Source organism: Papaver somniferum, chromosome 4 (assembly GCF_003573695.1).
Source record: "Papaver somniferum cultivar HN1 chromosome 4, ASM357369v1, whole genome shotgun sequence".
NCBI lineage: Eukaryota > Viridiplantae > Streptophyta > Magnoliopsida > Ranunculales > Papaveraceae > Papaver > Papaver somniferum.
The window spans coordinates 52,526,344-52,545,256 of NC_039361.1; the positions used below are offsets into that span (position 1 = coordinate 52,526,344).

Below are 18,913 nucleotides of genomic sequence, written 5' to 3' on the forward strand. Positions count from 1 at the left end.
TCAGCTAATTTTTTATGTGTTTGCTATTTTCAGAGGCAAATCTTTGCTTTTGTTTGTTTGGTTATTGTTACGAGTCATAATTGGTTTTATCCCCTTTTTTTGTTGTGTTCTTTTAGCACGTTGATATATTAGTTTGAATTAAATCATCACGCTTTTTCCGGTAATAAAACATCTCATCTAACCCTATGCTCCTCTGACCCGATAAAACCAAAGGTAAGCTAGCCCCATCTTTTGATTCCATTTTTTCAAGTATCTCCCTTCTTAATCACCCTTTTCTTTCATCATGATTCTTCTATCCAAGAGGTTTTGGTGTATGTCTTCTGGTGATTCAACTTAAAGTGCTTCTGTTGTACGAACAAACAAGACTTACAAGCAGGAATATAGGTAACAAAAGCTTGAGGGTCCCTAGATGGGATTAACCTCTAATTATTTCTTGCAGATAATTATTTCTTGCAGATAAGGCGGCAATCCCCTCAAGCTTTTGATTTTCAAAACCACTTTTTTAATATAGCTATTTACTTAATCAGCCTTTTAAATTATATTTTAATATTTGCAAAAACGAAAATTCTTTCTTTGAATGTCCAAGGAATTGCTAATAAGTTTACAAAACAACAGTTGCATAATCTTGCTAAATCTCAAAACCCTGATTTTATTTTTCTTTGTGAAACTAAAATCGATAGAAATAGGATGATCTATATTGCCCAATCTTTACATTATCATAATTATGACTATATTGATAGGGTAGGCTATGGTGGTGGCCTCATTTTAATGTGGAAGGATGGAATTAGTTGTGACATTTTTTCGGCTGCTGATAACATCATTCATGCTGTTGTTAGACTAGACCCTAGTAAGCCTGAAGTCTTGATATCTTTTATGTATGGTTCAACATATACTGATCCAAAGAAAAAGCAATGCAATTTTATGCATGATCTTAGTAAAGAGGTTTTTCAACCTTGGTTAGTCATCGGTGATCTAAATTTTCATTTAGACAGGAGTGATAATAGCACTGATTCTTGGGTTCATAATAAAGTTAGGGATTTAGGTATTATGGATATTGACTTTGAAGGAAAAGACTATACTTGGACTAATAATAGTTTTGGCACAAGAAGTAAGAGAGACAAAATTGAATTGGCTCTTGGTAATAATGACTGGTTTATAAATTTCTCTCAAGCTAAGCTTTTGCACTTGAATTTTATTGGGTCTGATCATTATCCTGTTCTCTTGATTACGGATCCTATTCCTAGAAATCTTTGGAGACCTTTCAAATTTTTCAGTACTTGGATTAACCATGAGTCTTTTAGAGCTACCATGGATTCTGCTTGGAACTTATACGTGCATGGCTGCACTGCATTTAAACTTAAGATTAAACAACAAAGTGCCAGGCTAACCTTATCCCAATGGAACAAGATGGAGTTTGGTGATATCCATCAGAACATAAAAAATATTCAGATTCAGCTAGAGAATGCTCAAAGTGATTTTAGTTCTAGTGAACAAATTAGTAGAGTGAAAGCTCTTACTAAAGACTTGAAAAATTGGTACAGTATACAAACTGAATTTTATAAGTTAAAATCTAGGATAAGAATATTTATGATTTGGATAACAACATTAGATATTTTCACTCTCTTGTGAATAAAAGGCTGCATACCAATAACATTAATTCTATTTGTGATTCTGCTGGTATTTGGCATAGTGATAGGTCTGACATCAGTAATATTCTCACTGAACACTTTAAAAATATTAGTACTACTTCTAATCCATGTTTTCCTGATGATGCTTTTGATATTATTCCTGCTATTTTTGCTGATGTAGATAATGATTTTTTGATTGCAATGCCTACTGATGATGAAATTGAAAATGTTGTGAAAAGTATGCCTGCTTGGAGCTCCCCTGGTCCTGATGGGTTTCAAGCTGGATTCTATCAAACCCCATGAGATCTAGTAGGTAGAGATGTCATTGATGTGGTTAAGAAATTCTTTGAATGTGGTTTTATGCCTAAAAGCTTGAACAAAAAGTTACATTTCTCTCATTCCTAAGACCAAGGATCCCAAATTGCCATCTGATTTTAGACCAATAGGTCTCTGTAATGTTTCTTATAAAATTGTGTCTAAGATTATAGCTAACAGGATGCCTCTGTTGAAGAAACTTATTTCTCCTTATCAAGATGCTTTTATTCCAGGCAGGGTTATTCATGATAATATTATTGTAGCTCATGAAATGATTCATACCATGAAACGTAAGAAGGGAATTTTTGGTACTATGACATTAAAACCTGATATGTCAAAGGCTTTTGACAGGCTTGAATGGGACTTTCTTATTAAAGTCCTTGAAAAATTTGGTTTTAGTAAAACTTTTTGCAACCTGATTTTTCTGTGTGTGTCCACCACTAGTATTAGTGTTCTTCTCAATGGCTCCCCGTGTGAATAGTATAATCCTTCTAGAGGTTTAAGACAAGGAGACCCTTTGTCTCCTTATCTTTTCATCATTGCCATGGAATTTTTATCTAGAAGTTTTATGTATGCCGAGAGAAATGGTGTGATTAGAGGTGTGAAAGTTGTTAGGAGAGATCCTCCTATAACCCATTTACTTTTTGCAGCTGATATCCTCATTTTTGGTGATGCTAGTAGGAATCATATTGATAGTATTTTGGATATTTTGCATAACTTTGGTAAGTATTCTGGTCAATTGTTAAATTTTAATAAATCTTGTGTGCATTTTAGTGGTAATATTAGTCCTGAAGATTGTGCTGGCCTAGCCAAAACTCTTGATATGACTATTGTTAACGACTCTGGAAAATATTTAGGACCCCTTCTTTTACTTGGTCGCTCTAAACTGAAGTCTTTTGATCCAATTGCCCAATCCTTTGAAGTTATACTTAAAAATTGGGTAAGTGTTTCCTTAAGCCAGGCTGGTAGGTCCACTATGATTAAGTCTGTCCTTAACTCTCTGCCAACTTATCAACTGGGGTGTTTTAAAATCCCATTTACTATCATAAAGAAATTAGATTCACTTCAAATGAATTTATGGTGGGGTCATAGGACTAATAAGGTCATTAAGTTCATTGCTTGGTCTAATTTATATAAATCTAAGGATTTAGGTGGTCTAGGCTTTAGAAATCTAGAATTGTTTAACCAAGCTCTTATTTCTAAGCTGGCTTGGAAGCTCAGTACCAATAGAAATGAGTCGTGGGTTCAAATCATGGAGGCTAAATATTTTAGAGATGTTAGTTTCCTAAATAAAGATGATATTAGTGACACAAGTTCTTGGATATGGAAGGGTATATATAAATGCAGAGAAATTATAAAAAAAACAATAGTTTTTGGTGTGTTAGATGTGGTACCAAGATCCACATTTGGTTACACTGTTGGGTTGGACTGTCCTCCTATTCCTATTACAGGTTTGGCTATCTCTCAATCTCTTATTGCAGTTTCTGATCTTTTTATAGCTTGTACAAGAACTCAATAATGTTTTTCCTGTTGAGATTGCTTCTAAAATTTTTTCTATGCATGTCCCTCATATGGGGGTTGATACACTCATTTGGAATCCAGATAAAAATGGAATTTTTTCTGTCAAGAGTGCCTATAACATCATTAGTAGAATAACTAATGCTATTGTTGATGGTGGTTTTTAGCTTAGAGTTAAAATCGTAAAACCTTACACCTGAGATGACGTCACTACGACCACTAACACATTTATTGAATCATTCAACATGCCTACGTAAAAATTACTGGGGTATCTTTTTTTTTATACACGGTATATTCCACGACAAAACCCTCAATACTGACTGGCAACATCTCCGCACCAAGGCATGCCAATCATGCCAGCCGCACCACGGTGCCACATACCATGCCTGCCACATCTCCGCGCCAAGGCATGCCAACCATGCCAGCTGCGCCACAGTGCCAATGGCATGTCATGCCAGCCACATCTCCCCGTCAAGGCATGCCAACCATGGCAGCCGCACCACGGTGCCAATGACATATCATGCCAGCCACATCTCCGCGCCAAGGCATGCCAGCCGCACCATAGTGCCAATGGCATGCCATGCCAGCCACATCTCCGCGCCAAGGCATGCCAGCTGCACCACTGTGCCAAAGCCATGCTGCCCTACCACCATGTCGCTGGCTGCCAAATGGGGAGTTGTAATAATCAACGACTACCCTTCTATCTGTGATACAGATCTCAGCCGTACAAGTTTGCCACCTAACGCATGGCAACTTCCGGCCCAAGGCCAAACATATCGGTTTATGCCAAAACCCTAATTTTGGCCACGTCTAAAACATGCCAAAGCCATACGGCCCTACCACCATGTCGCTGGATGCCAAATGAAGGGTTGCAACAATCAACGACTACCCTTCCATCTGAGATGAAGATCTCAGCCGTACAAGTTCGCCACCTAACGCATGACAACTTCCGGCCCAAGACCAAACATCACGGTTTATGCCAAAACCCTAATTTTGGTCGCGCCTAAAACATGCCAAAGCCATGCGGCCCTACCACCATGCCGCTGGCTGCCAAACGAAGGGTTGCAACAATCAACGACTACCTTTTCATCTGAGATGCAGATCTCAACCGTACAAGTTCGCCACCTAACGCATGGCAACTTCCGGCCCAAGGCCAAACATCTCGGTTTATGCCAAAACCTAATTTTGGACGCGCCTAAAACATGCCAAAGCCACGCAGCCCTACCACCATGTCGCTGGCTTCCAAGCGAAGGGTTGCAACAATCAACGACCACCCTTCTTCCTTAGATGCAAATCTCAGCCGTACAAGCTTTCCATCAAACGCATGGCCACTTTTGGCCCAATGCCAAGCACTAATTTTGGCCGCACCTAAACTATGCCAAAACCCTAGTTTTGGCCGCGCCTAAACAACGCCAAAATCCTAGCTCGGCTGCGCCTAAACCATGCCACTGGCTGCAAACGAAGGGTTGCAACAATCAACGGTCACCCTTCCTCCTGAGATACGAATTTCAGCCATACAAACTTGCCACCAAACGATTTATGGCAATCTCTTGGCCATGACGCCAAAACCCTAATTTGGCCGTGCCAAGAGCATGCAAGCGTTGCAACCATGCCGCTGGTTTCCAAACGAAGGGTTGCAACAATCTACGGCTAACCTTCCTCCTTAGATGCAGATCTTATCCGTACAAACCTGCCACTAAACGACTCGTGGCAATGTCTTGGCTACGATGCAACTCTTGGTCGCGCCACCAACTTGGTAGCGATGCTAACTCTCTGGTCACCACACCAACCTGGCTACGATGCATATTCTTTGGTCACGGCACCAACTTGGCTACAAACGCCAAATCCTTTGGCCACGCCACACGTAGAAACATGCTACACATTTTCCACGAAAACACTCGAGATATCAAAGCATGTCATAAACTGGGGGATGTTCATCAGGGTATTGGTCTGGCGGTTTCCAGCGTGCGACGTACATTACGCCCATTACAGGAAAGTTTCATAAGGGTGAGGCGGTTAGTAAATACAAGAAGTAATGGTGAAACGTTTCCTTCATTATGGAAATACCAATTCCAGGCGTTACCCGTTACCATTTTCTTCCATTTACTCAACTGTTTCCACTTCTTACGAGACCAGGGTACGTTTCGTTGCGACTTGTATAAATAGGTCTCACCTATTTCCACCAAACACAAGTTTTTGGGGTCAGGAGAATACAACACTCAGAAATCACTTGTTAGCTTTCGCATCTGTTAGCTTTCCACTTTCTGATACAAGTCGTCAAACAACTACTCTTCCCGAATCAACTATTCTGGTCTCAACACTCTATTCGCTTCCCTCCCTAGACCAACCTTTCTCCTTTACTTTGTGACCGAAGCAAGTCTGGAACGGCCATTTCTTGGTTTAGGCCGGATTTGTATAGATTGATCTCTCGAATCAAAGTGCTCCCTTGCAGTACATTGTTTAGGGTTTAGACTCGTTTCTCACCCACACACACGAAATTACCGAAATCAGCTGAAACCGTTTTCACCCTTAAACATCTATTTTTGGAAATCTTCTAATTCCTAGCTCTGTGTGGATAGCTTTATGGAGAACTAAAATCCCACATAAGATTAAACTGTTTGTTTAGAAAGGCTTGAAAGACATTGTTCCCTCTAGAAGTAAGATCTCTAGATATAAATGATATTGACCTTCATTGTGAATTTTTTAAATCCCCCCTTGAAACTACTAATCATATCCTTATGGAATGTCGTTATGCTAAATCTGTATGGATAGGTATTAATGTGAATATGAATAATGTTCTGGCTAGGTATGATAATCTTTTGAACTAGATTCCGAGTTGGTTCGATACTGCTTCACAGCAACAGGTAGGAGGAAATGGGGATGTTGTGAAAAATATTTACCACCTGATGATAACTATATGGTTTATATGGAAAGATAGGTGCAACCTTGTTTTCCAAAATGTTAATCCTAACAGGAATCTCTCTATCGAAGGAATCCTCAATCTAAGTAGTCATTGCTTATCTCTTAATAATGGGAATATGTCTTCTAGCCCCTCTGTTTTGCAGGTACCAGCTTGGATTCGCCCGGTCAGAGATTGCTCCAAGATCAACATAGATGCCTCTTTATCAAGGAAACTCTTAAGGGTGGCATTGGTATAATTATGAGAGATTTTGTAGGTGATTGCAAAGGAGCAAAAGGAAAAAACTTTGATGGAGGGTTGATTGAAGACCATGAAGTGGAACAACTAAAATGCCTTGCGATGAATGGTGCGGTGTGCTGGCCTGTGAGCAAAGGATTAGCTTCAGTAGTGTTTGAGTCTGATAATGAGGCTTTAGTTAAATCCATCGATGAACAAACTTCTTATGTTCATTGGAGGAACTATGGACTCATTCTCGACATAAAATTTATTTTGGAAAGTCATTCTAGGTGGTCTTTTAATTTTATTAGGAGATTTAAAAATGGTGTAGCATATTTCCTGGCAAGAAAAGCCAGAACTACTATGTCTGTTTTTGAGTATGATGAGGTGTTTCCTCGTGATATTGAAGATGTAATCCTTATGGATAAACCAACTGTAACCATCCTTTCTCTATAATTAAATTATCTTCTTGTATCAAAAAAAAATGGCTGATTCATGTTTTTTAGTTTAGGTTTTAAGATCAATAGAAATGCTCTCCAACGAAAAAACCTTCATCTTTGTTGTCTCCGGCGATGAAATCTCCATCATAATTAATTTATCCGGCAACTTAATCTTCATCGATGATTTTTTTACCACTGAATCTTCATCTCTCCTCACAAGAGATTTGAGCAAATTACTCTTATTCTATAGTACATCTTTCTAAAGAAGAAAAACAAACAAATTGGTTGAAATATAATTCTGAAAACCGTTTGGTTTAATCTGCTCTTATTCGTACTCGTATTTGTCTTTACTTTGGTAATTTTTCTCTTTCTCTTGTAGGATTTTTAGGTATTGTATTTTTACAGTATGCGTTTGTTTCTTTGTATTTTTTTATTTTCGTTCTTAAACTTATCATGTCCTCGAATTAACATTAACGAAAGGTTTCCTTGATTATCAAACGAAAATAAATGATCATGTGAAATTGGCGCCCTCTAAATGAGTATACATGAACTTGGGACAGTTTAGTGCTGTAGACAACAGAGAACTTCCTCCAATTTCCGATTGATAATTCACTGCTGATTTTCTTTCCAACCCCCTTATTTCCATTAAATATGTACAGTTTCTATTTTAACATCCAAAGAAAAGAAAGGGAAAAAAAAAACGCGAAATGCAAAAAACACTTTCACGTGGGTGAGAAAAACCCTTCATCATCTAACAGTAACAGATGAATCTAAAGTGGTTAGATGATGGTAGGTTTTGTTCACACACAATAGGAGTGAAATACATAAAAACTAAAAAGCTCCAAAATGAGAAAAATCCAACTGAGGTTAATTTTTGAACACAGGACACAAAATCAGAGATCCTCAGCTGCAAACCCCAAGGAAGATTTCTGATCATCACCGCCATTGTTAAGAGAAGATTTCTTGTAGCAGCAATAAAATCCTCCAAAGTCCTTTTCAACAAGCAGCCCAAGGTTGTCTTGAGTGTAGTAGCACGCGCTGATGAACTTGCTTATTAGCAGTTTTACCAGCAGAAGGACACTTATCAGATGCATTACCACTATTTGTTGCAACACGTTCACAGCGTGGACACATAGTGAGGTTTGATGCTTGTAATGGTTCAAAACTATTCGGTGATAATATTGTTGGTGGACCAACTCTTAATGCCCTAAGTTGTTCAACTTCCCTTTGTAATCTTCTATTTTCTTCTGTTAATGAACCAAAACATCTCTTTAGATATTCGCACTCCATTTCTGTCTGCTTTAACTTAGTCCTGTTTTACAATGTAAAAGGAAAAAGTCAGTGGTCAAAAACTGAATAGTTAGTAATTATTCAATGGTCATGATGAGTAAGTAACTAGGTCTCTCCACGTTAACTGCCTAAATAAAAGATCCCTTTGAACCATAAAATTCTTCCCATTTTTAGTTGCTCTGAAAATAAATTCATACTAGAAACTTACATTGGACTCATGCATGCACTGAACCAAAGCGTAATATAAATTAATTAGGTGATAGAAAAATTCAAGAGTTGGCCTAATATAATTGAGTTAGTCAAATCTTCAATATTAAATGACGGGGACCTTTGAACAACCTTAAAAATATTTCAAAGTCTTTTCATATAATGATCCTTAGTCTGAATTCATTATTTTATCTGTTTGTCGTGGGAAAATCCATTGTACAGAGTACAGACTATTGTTTTCCCAAAATGAGGCACTTGATCTCCACCGTAAATGCCATGAACTAATAGATTCACATTTCTCACCAGTATAATTGAGATTTTTTCATAAGAACTATCGTAGGAAGTGGGTGAAGAATTAGTGATGGAGAATTAATGAAAAGAAAAGTCTAGGAAAATCAATTGGTTGTAAAATGGTAAATTACGCATGGGATGTCAGTAACTTAAGTATTAATGCAACTACTACAAATGTTATAGTACCTAGCTCTACGGTTCTGGAACCAGACTTCAACTTGGCGTGGTTTAAGCTTCAACTGAAACGCCAATGCTTCTTTTTGTTTCTGTACGGAGAACAAAGCAATTGTTTAACAAAAGAAGAAGAAGAAGAAGAAGAATTAAGAATAGCACCCTCCTCCAATTAATATAAAGAAAATATAATAGATATACACAGTATTACTTACAGGATTTAAGGTGTGATTTTCTCTGAAACTTTCTTCAAGTAAACGAGACTGTTCTTTGGAGAGACGTAATTTCTTACGAGGAGGAGCATTACCATCACCCCCACTCTCTTGATCATGATCATCCAGCAGTGGTGATGATCTTGTACCTATTGTTAAGTACTCATGATCTATTTCTTCTTCTTCTTCCATTAATGAATAAGTAAAGGCTGGTACTTGATTCATATCCAAATTCTTCATTGAACATGATCCTCCTCCTTCTACACAAATAAACAACAAACATATTTAGAAAAAGAAAAAAGATGATATACTCATTTTGTAACTATACCCTCGTCCCCACAAAAACATGAAAACAGGTAGGAAAAGAGTAGTTTTAGGTACATAAAAACTGTTTTACCTGAAGAAGGAATAAGAGATAAAGGAGATGAGGAAGAAGCTGAAGAAGAAGCAAAACCAGGTACAGAGATAGTTAAGTCTAAACAAGAAGGACTATTTGATGATGGTGAAATCGCCATGAAAGTACTAGTCTTGCAGAACGAGATGTCTGATGAAAATGGATGGATGAAAAACAATTACAGAAGTGATTATTTAGAAGATGAAAAGTTAAGGGAATCCAAAGAGAAGTGGTACTAATAGTAGTTGGTTCCGGAGGGAGAGAGTGGGGGTTTCCTAGCTAGGGTTTTTATTCTTATTTTCTGACCGTAAAACATTATTATTGTTACGTCAAAACAAGTCAAAACGTCTGGTACTAACACGTGTCGAGATTATAGATATACTGTAGGAATATAGCCGGCAAACTTTCCCCTTTTAGGGTGTTTTGCTGACTCGAGTTGTCGGTTCATAGGTCAGCTCGGAAATGATTGGAACGTCTACTACTGTTGTTTCTTTCTTTTTCTTTTTTTTTTGGTGTAAAAATAAAAAGATAAATGTATCAAATGCATCTGAAAGATATCTACATCGATGCACCAATTAGAATAAATTTGCACTATCCACTGATACGATATGTCTGTTCCACTGATCTGGTCAATTTAATCTAACGGGGGTTAATATGGAAAACTCTAGAACTTAGCACAATTGTTATTATCGAGATATGAGAGAATGAATCTTGATCGTTAATCATTCTCCTCTTCACCCCGTTACTAATCTCGATGCCAGAATTATTCCTCTCATTAGGATTGTGTCACCTCATGTCCAAAATTTAGACCATCTCCTGTTATCCTAGCTGTAGGCGGGTCGGGTTAATATTGTGTCGGTTATTTCTATTTTCTGAAGTATTTACCAGCTATTTAAATTGTAGTATCTATGCTTCAAAAATAATAATAATAATAATAATAATAATAATAATAATAGCTGAAACGCACATGTTCATGACAGCCGGATATTATGTCTACCGATTTAAACACTATTACTAAAATTTAAAAATGTCCGTAAAGAAAATAAGGTATAACCTAACCAGGGCGAAGCCAGTTTAAGCAATATGGGTGTGCAGTTAGTTACACACATAACCATCTGGCTCCGAGGCCTAGGATCTTTTAAATAACCGGGACTATCCATGCTTAAGTGCTTTACCTGGCAAGACGTTGCATTCCCATAGGCTGAAGCTAACCGATGGATCATCAGTATAATTTTCTTGAGAATTATGTTAGTAGTTTCTTTCGATAAATGAAAGGAAGCTAGCTTTTATAACTAAACAGCTTTTCTATGCTTCTGGTCAAAGTGTAACCCCCTCTCTTTTAAGAAAAGAACAAAACAAAAACAAAATGATATTAATGATGAGTTTTTATTTCTTTGTTCTAGTTTCGGAATATATATTTTAATTGTGAACATCAGTTACAAATTTAGTTCCGAACAATCTGTTTATCTAAACTGCAAGTTTTATCATAATCTGCATCAACATTATTAATAAACGCAGAAACTGAAATATGCATCTTAAATTCTTCTTATTCGAATGATGGACTAAGAGCATCCACAGTGGGCGAGTATAACCAAAAATTTGGGATGAGATCGTGACGCAGTGGGACGGAGTAAAGATCAAATCCCAGCCAAAGATCAAATTCCAGACCATATTTGGTCGCGACCAAATACCAAATCCTAATATAGTCGGGCGTAAATTTAAAGTACGCTTGTTGCTGGGCGTAAATTTAAAGTACGCTTGTTAACGGGCGGAGATTTAAATTACGCCCGATGAAAATTCAAATTAAAAAAAAAAAAAAAAATGAGGCGTAAACTTAAAGTACGCCTGTTGACAGGCGTAAACTTAAAGTACGCCTGGTGATTGATTGGGCGGACATTTGAGATACGCCCGATGAAATTTTTTTGGGGCGGATCTTTAAATTACGCGCGACCAAATTTTAATCGCCACCGTTACGTGACAACACGGACTAAACCCAAAATTTGATCTTTGATCTTTGGTTTTGATCGCCATTGCAGTTGCTCTAAGATCATTAACTAATCTACCAAAAAGTGCAAATTTTTGTACCTGCCAATTCCGGTGTAAATGGCGAAAAACTCTGCAACTTATCCCTTGTTACTAACCACCGGTTTGCGAGGTGAGTGCCAAACCACCGGCCATCATCCTATTAGTTCTACTTATATATATGACCTGAGAACTCAAAAGTCCGATCAACCCATTGAATCAGACACTGACTCACTTTCCTTAGGTCCACTAATCAGTAGTGTACCTAAAAGGAAAACATGGATATATTTTTGATGTTTTCATGTTTATATATTTAAGTTAATCATTTCCCTTTAAAAAAAAATAATAATATTTAAGTTAATCATGTTTATGAGAATTCTTCTTATTGTTGATTAAAATAATTATAAGATTTTGTAGGTACTACATTTCACGTATTTTCGATTAGTTCTACTAAATTTATGGGACTAGCGAGAAATCTTATGATTCTGCTTATCGATGATGAGACAGACACAAACAACTTTTTCTCATTGATTTTGTCTCGACATGTTTATTGATTTGTCATTTCACCACGCATGGAACTTCCTATTTACCCAAGATTACCCCTAGATAACTGCATCAATCATATCTTCGTATCCTCTACTCTATTGCACCATGAGCTAGCTAGATCTCTCTGTCAAGTCATATTTATTCATTGTATTTCTACCATCACCTCTCCATGTTTTGTAGTATGGACTATGGGGATGATATAAAAGCCTACGATGATGATGATGATAATACGATTTTCCTTTCTTGAAAGATTAAAGCAAAACTGTCACATGAACATTTCAAATGACTCATGACAAGAATTAACTCGGATGTAACGGTTATTATTAGTTGTTGGTGACCAGTTTCAACTTTCAAGTATCAGCAACTTTAACAGTAAAACCCACTTCCAACTGAGCTTGAATCACGAAATGTTGATTCAGTTCTTAAGCTTGGATCAGCGACTCATGAGCCAAATTAGTAGAACGGTCTGTAGAATCTGCATCCAATTTCTATTTTTTTTTTTTTTTTTTTTTGCCTTCTACTGATTATTAGCCTTTGACATGACAAGTATATGGCTTGTGCGGCATATTCCTTATCTCGTTCTTTTCGAGATGATGAATATGACCGTATGTGTTGGAAACAATTTACAAAATCAAAGCGGATCTCAAACAGCTGAGTCGCGGACTAGGTCGCTATCTTTAAGGTGTTTCGTGACTCTGCCTGTTGATTTTGTGTTAGCAATCGATTCTTGTCGAAAACCCTATGGGATAAAACAGCTGATAACTATCTTGTTCGATTTCTCTGCACTGTGAGAAATCGAACCAAGAACAACTCTTTCTACACTTGCTCAGAACTCGAAATAGATGAAAAACAATTGTCTTTCATCTTCTCCAACTGTTCTTTTATAACTCAAAAGAAATTTAATACGATTTTAATGAAAATCTTGCAATTAGTGCTCACTGAAAATCCTCCATAACAGTCACAAAACGGTAACAATATAATTACCACAAATTAATAGAATTAATTGGAGAATATTAAGTTGAAAAAAACGATTTTGGAAATCAAGAGTTAAATATGCAAAAAATTAGTTTATGAATCACAAGAGCCCCAAGGCCCGCTCTCCCGGATTTAAATAAATAATATAAATATACCTAGTCAAATGTATGGGGTGAGACTTGAACCCAAGTCTATAGTGTGGGAGCTCAAAATAATACCACCACACTATTTCTCTAAGTTTGATATTAATTACAAAACTATGTTTTTAAATATATATATCTCCCAACAATATGCGATCCCATGCACGCATAATACAACATGGAGTATGTACCAAAACCACAAAATCTTAATACCAAAAATTCATAATCTATTATTGAAATCCCCATACCATTGGCAGTTGTGCTAACACCTTGAACGTTATCGCAATATCTCATGATGAATCGTGATCTTTTGATATAAAATAACCTGGCTAAATTGGGGCCTATGATTACTTCATGTACCTATACACAATGATAAGGGGTGTCTATTATTTATGTAAACTACCAAAATTACCCTCAAAAAATTATTAATATTACTAAATTACCCCCATTAATCCTTAATAAACCTAACAAAAATCAGTTTTCATTTCTAACCTAAAAACCGATTCTTCATCTCCTCTACTCCCTCTTTTTTTATTTTTTTGAAACCAAAATCGTCGATGATCGACAATTCAAAAACGATTATTCGTTTTCTTTCTTCTATAAAATGTCGAAACCAAGAACTAAGTATGCTACTAACAGGAATCATTCTAGTGACGACAATCCCGGACTTGTTGAAGCGATTCGAAATAGAACGAAGGAAGTGCAAGAACAATCCGAAGCCTCTCGTATCGCACAAGAGGAAGAAATGGGTCGAGTCAGGTACTTTTCTATCAACCCAATCCTCTAAACTAGGTTTTAGTAACATGCTTTAGGTTAGAAATCGAGAATTTTGAAATCAAAAAATTTCAGTGTTCAGAGCATCGGGTTATGTTAATGTCGAAGTAACCCGATGCTTGTTAGAAACGGGTTATGTTCTTAAACTTATAAACCGATTGTTCTGCATGTGAAATGGAATCGATGGACGTTAATGTATAAATAGTCTGAATTAAACGGTCTTGAAGATGTAGAATTTGGTGCAAAGTTTGGGGAGCAGGAAGAGAATGAGGAGAAGGAGAAGGAGAAGGAGGAGGAGGAGGATGAGCCAAAGAAGAAGAGAAAGAGAGCCCCTACCAAAAAGATGTCTGAAGGTGCATCGAGCAGCGCCCAACCTAGTAAATGAGGACGCAGTGGACGTGGTCGTGGTCGTGGCGGTGGACGTGGTCGTGGTGGGGATGTTCATGGATGAATGGTTATATTCATGTTTATGTCTTTAATTATGGATAATTATGGAGTCAAAACTTATATCTTGTCTTAAAGTTATTGTCGAATTATGTTTGGTGATACTCCTTGTTTATTAATGACTTAATCTGGTTTCCAGTTTATGAATGACTTAGTGTGTGTGGAAAAAATGGAGAATTCCGGCATTCTTTCTGTCAGAATCGGTTTACATATAGTTATATGTAAACCGATTCTGACAGTTTCCAAATGTTCAGTTTTAGAATCGGTTTTCATCTACCAAGATATAGCCCGATTGCTAAGAAGAAAAGTTCTGTAACTTTAAGAATCGGTTTACATGTATAAATATGTAATCCGATTTTTATGAAGAAAAGTTCTGTAACTTTTAGAATCGGTTTACATGTATAAATATGTAGTCTGATTTTTATGAAGAAAAGTTCTGTAACTTTGACAATCGATTTACATGTGCACTATAAAAGCACGATTATTGAGAGGCACAATTTATATGATTTTGTAAGGACACAATCGGTTTATGTTGACATACCTAAAATCCGATAGTTTGATTTGAATTTGAAAAAAATAGCGGTTGAGTCGTTATCTATATAAGGACAACCTCTTTCAGCCACTCCCATATCACACACTTAGCCAATAAAATGGAATGGGAACTGTTTGAAGATTTGTGTCTCGTCAAATCCTTTGCTAATACATTCCGTGAACGTCCGAATGAAATCTATTCAATGTTTTGGAAGAAAGTTAAAGAGTTCTTTTACGGGCGTACCGCAAATCCCAACAACCGCAAATGGAGAGACTTGGCATTTCGATTCCAATACATTAAAAGGGCAATGCGAGAGTACGTAATAGTTAGAAATATGGTGTACCACTATCATCCACGAGCTCCTCTTAGGGAAAAAGTGAGTAATGCGATCATTTTTATACCTATGTCAACTACACTAGTTCACATACTAACATATAAGAGTTCATTGAATTCCAGCTGGAACGTTTCAACGGGCTATGGAGAATTCGTAATGGGGAAAGAAAGTTCATTGACCACAAAGAATGCACGACGTTGTACCTACGTGCTCGGAGGTTCATTGACGATCATTTGATGTGTCAAATTCTAGAATTCCCATATTGAATCCTATATGTATTGCGCTAATTTCCTAAACTATGTAATGAATATTTTGTTTCTGAAAGTGAGGCATAATCGGATTATATAGATATACTAGGGCTTAACCCGTTCCGTAACGGCACAAGATGACTTTTTCTCTAATGCGACATTGTTTGCATTCGACTTATTTTATTTTTTCCACGGGAAATAGTTTTGATATTCAAAGAGGTTCCGGCCAGGAAAATGATTAGTTACCTTTTTGTTTTTCTTAAGCATGTTATTTCTATTTAGTATTCATCCAGAGTAACAATGTTGTCCCAACTTGAAAATTAAAAATAAAATAAAATAGATATTATCTCGTTTACTATTTCATCCAACCGTAATTTTAAATTTCAAAGAAAATATTTTCTCTAACAATAAATATGCCTAACCTGCCAACCCAATTCCATGACATTTATGAACTCATGGGTTCCAAAATTACTGATACCTAAGGCTCTACGGCGTGAAGCAGAGACCGATAATATTTTCCCTACTATAAACTATTTTTTTGTGCAAATGTGAGAGTTTTATAAAATTAGAGAACTCTTGGATATTGGAAGATTGAGATATACATGTGTGAGATGAAAAATAAACTTCTAAAAGTAAATCAGAACATGTGAAAGATCATTCCTCAATCATATTGATAACATAAAATGATAGCACAAAATTTAACAAATTCATGGATAAATTTCTGTTGCATCAACTATGCTAAGTAGTGCATGAGCGGCGTTCTCACATCTAGTGTTACTCAAGTAATTTGGAACACTAAAGAACATATATAGTCGTATTGATGTATGTGTCGATATAAATTGAACTAACCATTTGAAGAAATATCATTCGTTTCGGAAAACAATCCGACACAAACTTATATCACCTTCAATTTGTAGAAAATACATAAGGTTTAACCAGCCTTGAGATTAAACAAATACCCCAACATTGGTCAAATAATGTCTAAAAATACGGGATCATTATAGAGTGCCAATGGGTAAAAAGAACAGAATAACACCGGTGTTACAAAGAGAATACCTTATATGTATCAAATTATGTTATCTAAGCATGTATTCAAATTTAAAAAATCATCAACTTAATACAAAAAGATAGAAGAACCCAAATTGAACCAATACTTGCATAAACAACACTTATAATAGAATTTCATAATATGAAAATACTTTCAAAAATCGTCATTAGAGTTTTAATAGCATGCCTTATCAAGAATTACAATAGGACGAAATCACCAAATTAATATGTGGAAAGTTCATTGGATATGTAGCAGTTCAGAGAAGTTTACAGTGGTAGTGATGGCGCTCCATCTAACTGCTGTTCGATTGATTATTTTATTTTTTTTGAGAAGGTTTCGGTTTTCCTTGGAGAAACCGAGAGGGAGCGTTTCATTGTATTCAAAATCATTCAAAAAGCCAAGCGCCAACTTGAGCACTACTTACGGGATCTCAATACAACCATAAATTTATCTATTTAAAGGCGAAATAATGATGCTAAATATGTAATTTAGAGTAGTTATTATACAACGTGATATCCCAGTGTTTTTTATTTAAATTTTCATGTATTTTAATCGAGTTTATTTTAACATTAAGACGATCAACCGCATCTTATACTTTATAGTGTTACTCGTTTTGTAGCGGCACAAAATTACATAGTATATTACTACTCACGAATGCCCGTCAGAACCACAAAACCACCGCATCCCTTGAAGGATGTTGGGCGATTAATCGCAAATGTCATGTATAAAGTTGAACAAACTTAGGTCGTTAATTAATTTATTCTCTAATGTTTTTGCTATATTCTCTTTTGTATTACAATTAATTTTATTTTAATACTAAAATCAATGATTCACATGATCGGTTACCAAAGATAGCAGGGCACCATTTGATCCGATGTTCATAATCATTTTGTTATATATAGTTTGGTATTATTTAGTACCTACCTTTATTAATCGTGTCAAAAACAACCAACTACATCTTTCACAATACAATGCTATCCGTCCTTTTTTTTTGCTTCAGGAAAAAAAAAAAATACCCACCTCCACAATTTCTTCCACCACCACCATTGTTATCACCTCCACCACTCACCAACACCCGCCATAGCTTTGACCACCCATTACTACTACCACCACTATTATATATTGAAATAATTTTTACCAACGGGCAATTGATCTAGTGGTATGATTCTCGCTTAGGGTGCGAGAGGTCCCGAGTTCAATTCTCAGATTGTCCCATAAGTGTTTATCTTTGTAGAAACCATAATTTTCTTTTTCTTATAAATAATTAATACTTTTTACTCTAATTTATTGATGGAAATATGTTATAAGCAAAAAAAAAAAGGAATTATTTATGATGAAATGAAAAATTAATAAATTATTCATTATGAGGAATTAAAGTGTATAAACCATGACCATAGATTTATCTTCTCCCTAGAAAAATCTTGGCTACTCTTTATCATGCCTAACTTGTCCAATCCTTGTTTTGTATTCTAGATATAAACACCGATTTTGGAAATCGGTTTATTTGGTTATTGTTCAAACTCCGATTCTGGATTTACTTAGTCACTTCAAAATACTCAATCCAGAATCAATTTACAAATTAATTAACATAAACCGATTCTGGAACGAGTCTTTCAAAAGAAAATTAAAATTTATGACAACAGTTGATTATGCATTAATGAAAGTTAATTTCAGGATTAGCTTGATTAAATATTATTTAATAATTCGAATTAGCACTAATTTAACAAGGATATATTATGTATTAACATAAATAATGGTAAGGAGTTTCTATGAAATATTTCTTAATGACCATATTTTATCATCTAGCCTGATTAATTGGTGTAGGCCACGATTTAACCGGGTAAAATAAGGGCCAAAATTGTACATCTAAATCATTTCCTTCATGAGGTCACATTTTGACAAACTAAATAAGATGGACGCATTATACTTAACGCAGCACAGTTGACGGGTTTTGCTGAAGTTTCTTTTCATTCCCAAGAGGATGGTTTTTTGTTGCAAAAGATGTTGGGTCCATTTTTAGATGACGATGATGATTTGTGTAGATACATCCAATATTTTGTGGGACCCGGTTTATGATTATGTAGGGAGAAGTTGAAGATCTATGTGTTCCTAGTGGCAGACAAGTAGGCCCATGAGTATTCTCCTATGTTCTTTTTGATTTTTTTAGGAATGTTGTTTTAAACTTAATTAATTAATAATTAATACTCGATTAACTTTTTTTTTTTGACCTTTTTGATTTTGCGTATGC

General features: G+C 36.0%; 2 protein-coding genes and 1 non-coding gene across 3 annotated transcripts; 2 read left to right on the top strand and 1 right to left on the bottom strand.

Annotated features, from left to right (window-relative positions):
- Positions 1 to 768: 768 nt before the first annotated feature.
- LOC113272516 lies at positions 769 to 1,931 on the top strand. The gene is made up of 2 exons (XM_026522339.1): positions 769 to 1,535; positions 1,691 to 1,931. The coding sequence occupies exons 1-2, from the start codon at positions 769 to 771 to the stop codon at positions 1,929 to 1,931; spliced, it is 1,008 nt and encodes a 335-aa protein (XP_026378124.1).
- Positions 1,932 to 7,738: 5,807 nt separating this feature from the next.
- Positions 7,739 to 9,846, bottom strand: LOC113273874 (homeobox-leucine zipper protein HOX3-like). The gene is made up of 4 exons (XM_026523463.1): positions 9,606 to 9,846; positions 9,212 to 9,468; positions 9,012 to 9,091; positions 7,739 to 8,349 (listed from the first exon to the last, which is right to left on the bottom strand). The coding sequence occupies exons 1-4, from the start codon at positions 9,721 to 9,723 to the stop codon at positions 8,034 to 8,036; spliced, it is 771 nt and encodes a 256-aa protein (XP_026379248.1). The 5' UTR covers positions 9,724 to 9,846; the 3' UTR covers positions 7,739 to 8,033.
- A 7,961-nt stretch (positions 9,847 to 17,807) lies between these two features.
- TRNAP-AGG lies at positions 17,808 to 17,879 on the top strand. The gene has a single exon. It is a non-coding gene; the product is annotated as a tRNA-Pro (tRNA).
- The last annotated feature ends 1,034 nt before the right edge of the window (positions 17,880 to 18,913 follow it).

Excerpts from the sequence above, each read along its gene's own strand:
- LOC113272516 (XM_026522339.1), top strand. The coding sequence starts at position 769 with ATGTGGAAGGATGGAATTAGTTGTGACATTTTTTCGGCTGCTGATAAC. Across the intron at positions 1,536-1,690 it reads ACTAAAGACTTGAAAAATTG|TGATAGGTCTGACATCAGTA; the intron begins GTACAGTATACA and ends TATTTGGCATAG.
- LOC113273874 (XM_026523463.1), bottom strand. The coding sequence starts at position 9,723 with ATGGCGATTTCACCATCATCAAATAGTCCTTCTTGTTTAGACTTAACT. Across the intron at positions 9,469-9,605 it reads ATCTCTTATTCCTTCTTCAG|AAGGAGGAGGATCATGTTCA; the intron begins GTAAAACAGTTT and ends TTATTTGTGTAG. Across the intron at positions 9,092-9,211 it reads AAAATCACACCTTAAATCCT|AAACAAAAAGAAGCATTGGC; the intron begins GTAAGTAATACT and ends TTCTCCGTACAG.